The sequence below is a fragment of the Octopus bimaculoides genome, chromosome 10 (genome assembly GCF_001194135.2).
Source record: "Octopus bimaculoides isolate UCB-OBI-ISO-001 chromosome 10, ASM119413v2, whole genome shotgun sequence".
Lineage (NCBI taxonomy): Eukaryota > Metazoa > Mollusca > Cephalopoda > Octopoda > Octopodidae > Octopus > Octopus bimaculoides.
In genome coordinates this window covers 88718622-88724501 of record NC_068990.1, presented here as the reverse complement: position 1 = coordinate 88724501, position 5880 = coordinate 88718622, and the positions used below count along the sequence as shown (strand labels likewise).

The following is a 5880-nucleotide window of genomic DNA, read 5'->3' as shown; positions in this document are numbered from 1 at the left end:
TTATTGCCTCTTCGTCTGGGCAAGTATAGGTCACTTCAGATTTATAGTTGGTAGATTTGTAGTCCTTCTCAGCACCGACAATGTCTTTTGGTGGTCCACATTTGATTTCTGAGTTAACTGAAATTGGTGAAATAAAGTGATATCAATATTAGGAACAGGATGAGAGTAAAGAGATAACGACAGTGTTATAATAAAAGATACTGAGTGAATCAAACTGGTGAAATTTACACATAGATATAATGTATGTATGTGCCACTGGCACAGGAACATTTATGCAGCACCAGCATGAGTGCATTTTATGTGGCACCAGCACCTGTAAAAGACAAACTTGTATGTATAGATAACAGCAACTGGTCTCTTGTTATTTCCTTAGTGAAGCCCAGTGAAGTATGTTTTGTTGGGATTTGAACCCACAATGTAAAAAGATGTAACTAAATATAAACTTTACTGATTTTGTAATGTTTTGCTTATTAGGTAAAATCAAGCTGAGGTCAACTTTACTTGCAGGGATAGATAACATAATATACCAGTCAAATTGTAAGGATTGAGGTATTGAAAAAACAAGCATCTGTCAGAAAGTGTTTGCCTTGTGCCTAAATCAGAAATTATCATTAATGTTATCATAACTAAGGGTGGTGGATTGGAAGATAGCAAGAACATCAGAAATCTGTTTCAGAGGATTGCTGAGTTTTACAGTATGTATGCATGTATATATGTATGTATGTAAGCATCATTGTATGTATTTATGTATATATGAGGGGGGTACCCAAATATGATTTCATTCACTTAGTTTTACATGTTTACACTTTTATCACCTTAAAAGTATTCTCCATTTGAAGCAATGTATCAGTCCAGGTGTGTTTTCCACTTCTTGAAGCAGTACTGGAACTTTTGTGAAGTGATGCCTTTTAACTCTTCAATAGTTTTTTTCTTCACTTCTTCCACATCTGAAAATTCCAGCAAGGCTTCAAAAACTTTTCCAGATAAACCATCTTTCTATATTGCAAAGACTGCACTTTCCATTGCTGTTGTTGTAAGGCTTACACTTGGCCAAGATCTTCCAGTGAATCTTATAGTGGAAAGTGCGGTCTTTGCAATATGGAAAGATGGCTTATCTGGAAAAGTTCTCTAGACCCCGCTACTTGTCTAAATTCAAGAACTGAACTTTTTGGGTCATGTCCACATATGGCAAAACATCTGCTACGTTTTTGGACCCCACAAGATCGCAGATAGAACCTGCTTTTTATATAATGTCCACGTACAAGCCTTTCATATGTCTTAACATCTCTTATATATTTATATATATTTTATTACTTTATATATTTTTTCTGTATATTATTTTTCACCCTTTATAACTGTGTAACTTATACACGTGTAGTATACACCTAATGTATGTGCGTGCATATATACATGTATACGAATGATTGTACATATAGGAGTGCAAGACTACCTGTTGTACTTGTCTCCTTCCTTCATACATATACATATGTATATACGTTTATATATTTACAGATGTATATGTGTTTGACAGACAGGAGGGTGTATTTATGTATATACATATATAACTCATTTGTATATTCAAGTTTTTCAGCGAATGTGAATGTTTTATGGTTTATGTTTTTTGCGTATGTGCGATGGTACAGAATCTTGTTGAAAGACATAAGGCGTTCCCTTGCATACATTGTTGACCCAAGGCTTAACAACTTTATCCAGAACCTCAATACATGTAGCAGCATTCACCCTAAGGCCTTGTGGTTAAAAGTAAGGAGGCATCACATGTCTGTCATTGCTAACAACACCCAAAACCATGGCACTTGCTGGAAATTTTGTGTACATTACTCTTGGAACCTCAGAAGGGACTGCACATAGCCATCTGTCATTTCTTCAATTAGTTTTCTAGTCCTAATCAAAGTTTTTCTCATCTGAGAAAAACCAAATCACACCATCTTCTGACGAATTTTTAAGTTTGTTCAAAAGTCTTTTGGATCTAATTAAACAGTTTTCTTTTGTTCTTTCTGACATGAATTGACCTCTCCTCATCATTTAAGACTTGTAGCTGATGTCTTCATGCACAACATTTCTGATTGTTTTTTCTGGTACACAAAATGTTTTTTGCAATTGACTTCATTGATTTTCCTGGATTGTCTTCAATGTTTTGCTTAACTTCCTGAATAAATTCAGGTGTCCTGATAGACTCAGAGCATTTGGAATGTTTTATACATTTTGATACAGGTAATATGCTTCCATCTTCTTTCTCTAACTCACACTGAGTCTTGTGGACAAAAGATGTTGCAACTTTCAGAAAATGAGAAATTTCTAAATCACCATGCTTGACCTTCAGAGCCACAATCACAGCATGCGTTTTCAGTTCATTAGTAAACATAGGGCCTGTCATTGTTCTTTTCTGAAATAGAAGTTCAATAAAAATTAGTCAAATAAAATAATGACTAAAAATGCATGTGTCCTTAAATACCATCCACACTCTGTATATATGTATACATATAATCAATATCATCATTGTTTAACATCTGTTGTCCATGCTAGCATGGGCTGGACGGTTTGATCAGAGCTTGTAAGCTGAGGGTTGCACCAGACTCTAGTTTGATTTGGCATGGTTTCTACGAATGGATGTCCTTCCTAATGCCAACCACTCCGAGAGTGTAATGGGTGCTTTTACATGCCACTGGTGTGGGTGTCAGTTTCCATGACGCCAATATCTGCCATGATATTTGGCTTGACGGATCTTCTTAAGTATGTAATTTGTCATTGCCTCTGTGAAGCCCAGCATATGGAAGGTGCTTTTTACATGTCACTGGCATGGGTGCTAGTTACATGACACCAAACTCAGCCACATTACCTCTGTGAGGCCCAACACTCAAATGGTGTTTTTTATGTGCCACCAGCATGGGCAGTCACCAGCAAGTGGTATATGTATATGCAGAATATGAAGATTTTAGGTCACTAGTAACCTAAACTAATTGGTATGCAGTCTGAGTGCTCCAGTTGATAAGCTATGAAGATCCAAGTTCACACAGGGGCTGGGGTTGTGGTATCCACTGTACAGTTTATTTCAATTATAGACACACAAGTATGTATATGTAAATACATGTAAACACATAAACAAGCAAGCACACAAAACAAAGAAATAAAAAACACTCTACTACCTGGGTTAATGATGTAAGTATCCCATGCCCATGCATTGGGCAGAAGGTCCTGAGTCAAGTGAGTTGCATTACTTTGATCACAGAGCATATCTTTTTTATTATACTCATAAGAGTTACATCCTGGATTTTGATGACAAGCATGATTACACTCCTTTAAGCTCACATTTTCCAGCCGCTCAAATGTATCATGCCCTGGTATGGAAGTGCTTTTAAGTATCAAAAGATCATCTTTTGCTAGAAAAAAAAAGAAGAAAGAAAACAAGAAATATATTTTATACTCCCACACACAAATCAGAAATTATATAGCAACCAATGCATAAATTGTTTTAAACGTAGAATTTATTTATAACAAATATGAAGTCAGCTAAAAAGTTTATAGGTTGACCAAAATACTCTCAGAGAATGTAACCAAACGAGGTTTATTTTTCAACATAGTCCCCCATGTGGCCCATAAACTTCTTACAATGGTATTGCAAAGCTTTGAATCCCATTGGTGAAGAAGCTTTCATCCTACTAGTAAAAACAGCCATCAAAGGCAGATATGATGCCATACTGGTTCCCAGCCAAGTGTTTTTTCCTGTTGGGGTATAGTTGATGGTCAGATGGGGCCAAATCAAGAGAATAGCAAGAGTGATCAAAGTCACAGCCAGACACAGCATCCATTGAAACCAAGGACATGTGTGCTGGAATGTTCTGAAAAAATAATAGCCAAAGTAAGAAGAGGTTGGAGAAAGTTCAGAGACCTATTATCTCTCTTGATTTACAAAAGGTTTCTTTCTTAGAGTAAAAAGCAGATTGTATGAGGATTGGATATGAATTGCATTGCTAGAAGGTTGCAAGACCTGCTCAACATGGTGAAGCTAATGTTCTGGAAGCATAATGTACGTGCTCGTAACTGGGTCCTTCACCAAACTTGTTACTGTTAAGCGTTCCACACCCCTTATTTCTTTTCATTGCCCTCCTCACATCTGCATTATTTTGCTGTTATAGTTAAATGAGAGTAGAACCACTTATTTCATCATTATTTTTTGTGCTATCAATTATCTCTCTCACTCCCTATTACCTCATCCTTTTGCATCCATCCTTCATTCTTAACATTGTCTTTTCCCACACATATTTTCCTTTCTGTCTTTCCCTCTCACCTGAACCATTTTCTGTTAACTCACCCCTATCTACTTCTGATTATCTATCACTCAAGATCTCTCACTCTCCCCACACACACCTTAAGACCTACGCATAATCTCCCTTTCTCTTTTCTTCCCCATTTCCATTATTTTATAATTAACATTCTGATGTTCTTCACCCTTTCTTTACTACTAGTCATCACCGCCTCTCCCCTTCCCGCAAAATCATATTTATCATCAATCATCGCTCCACCGTTGATCACTATTCACCATAATCACCCACAAATCATGAAGTACAAATAGAATTACAAATTACAGAAAAAAGAGGCAAAGAGAATCCAACAATAAAATACAAAAAGATAATTACGTTCTATTCGTTGGTAATAATCACTGGTATTAGTTGATTGCATTTTCTTGGAGGTTGTTGCAGTTTGCCTTGATAAGTAACAATCTCCGTTTTCTTTACTTATTTCAAATGACAAACAAGTTTTGTCAGACAAACACTCTTTAGCACAAGCATCTGCTGTAACATTTTTCTTGTGCAACAATGGTTTCCCAGATACATCCAGAACTGCATCTTTCACTTTCACAAAATGGATCTGAGCAGCTGGAATTAAAGTAAGATTGAGACAATTGGAAACAAAGCAAAAGAACAACACGAGCCAACAACACCATGAAGATTGACAAAGTATCAATCTTTCTTCTTCTAACAAAGATATTTAAGAAAAAAAATTAAACAAAATTGTTGAAACAGAGTCATCAAGAGAGAACCTGTTTACATTAATTTACCTTTACAAGCAGACACTACAGGAGACCATTTATGATCCTCTTTACATACTGATTTTAATTTTTCTCCTTCTGGACAAGTATAGGTCACTTCAGATTTAAAAGTGGTGGTATTGTAGGACTTCTTGGCACCAATAACGTCTTTTGGAGGTCCACAGTTAACTTTTTGGTAAACTGAAAGATAAGAGAAATTGATATCAGTGGTGCATGTGTACCAGGAGTGGCTGAGAACAAGATCAGGACGAATTTAGAATAAAAAATATTGACTAAAACAAACTGAAGACATCTGAACACCTGATGAGGTTCATGACTGATGAGGTTCATGACTGATGAGGTTCATGACTGATGAGGTTCATGACTGATGAGGTTCATGACTGATGAGGATCGATGACTGTCACCTGTGCCAGTGGAGCGCTAACAGTACCATCCGAGTGGGATCACTGCCAGAGCAGTGGTCTCACTTCCGTGCCAGTGGCACGTAAAAAGAACCATTTGAGTGCCATCGTTTCCAGCTTTACCTTACTGGCACTTGTACTGGCGGCATGTGAACAAAACATTGGACTGACTCCTGTGCAGGTGGCACGTAAAAAACACCATTTGAGTGTGGCCATTGCCAGTACTGCTGGACTGGCCCTCATGCCGGTGGCACGTAAAAAGCACCCACTACACTCTCGGAGTGGTTGGCGTTAGGAAGAGCATCCAGCTGTAGAAACTCTGCCAGATCAGATTGGAGTCTGGTGTAGCCATCTAGTTTGCCAGTCCCCAGTCAAATCATCCAACCCATGCTAACATGATAATGATGATAA

At 37.3% G+C, this 5880-nt stretch overlaps 1 protein-coding gene across 1 annotated transcript in view; it reads right to left on the bottom strand.

Moving 5' to 3' along the window:
- The window catches only part of LOC106869390 (uncharacterized), a 206146-nt gene that overhangs the window by 46232 nt on the left and 154034 nt on the right, over positions 1-5880 (bottom strand). The window contains exons 65-69 of the mRNA XM_052970991.1: positions 5359-5368; positions 5078-5248; positions 4656-4895; positions 3165-3398; positions 8-117 (exon numbers count right to left, since the gene is read on the bottom strand). Of these exons, the coding sequence (XP_052826951.1) occupies positions 8-117; positions 3165-3398; positions 4656-4895; positions 5078-5248; positions 5359-5368 (765 nt within the window). The remainder of the gene's footprint in view (positions 1-7; positions 118-3164; positions 3399-4655; positions 4896-5077; positions 5249-5358; positions 5369-5880) is intronic.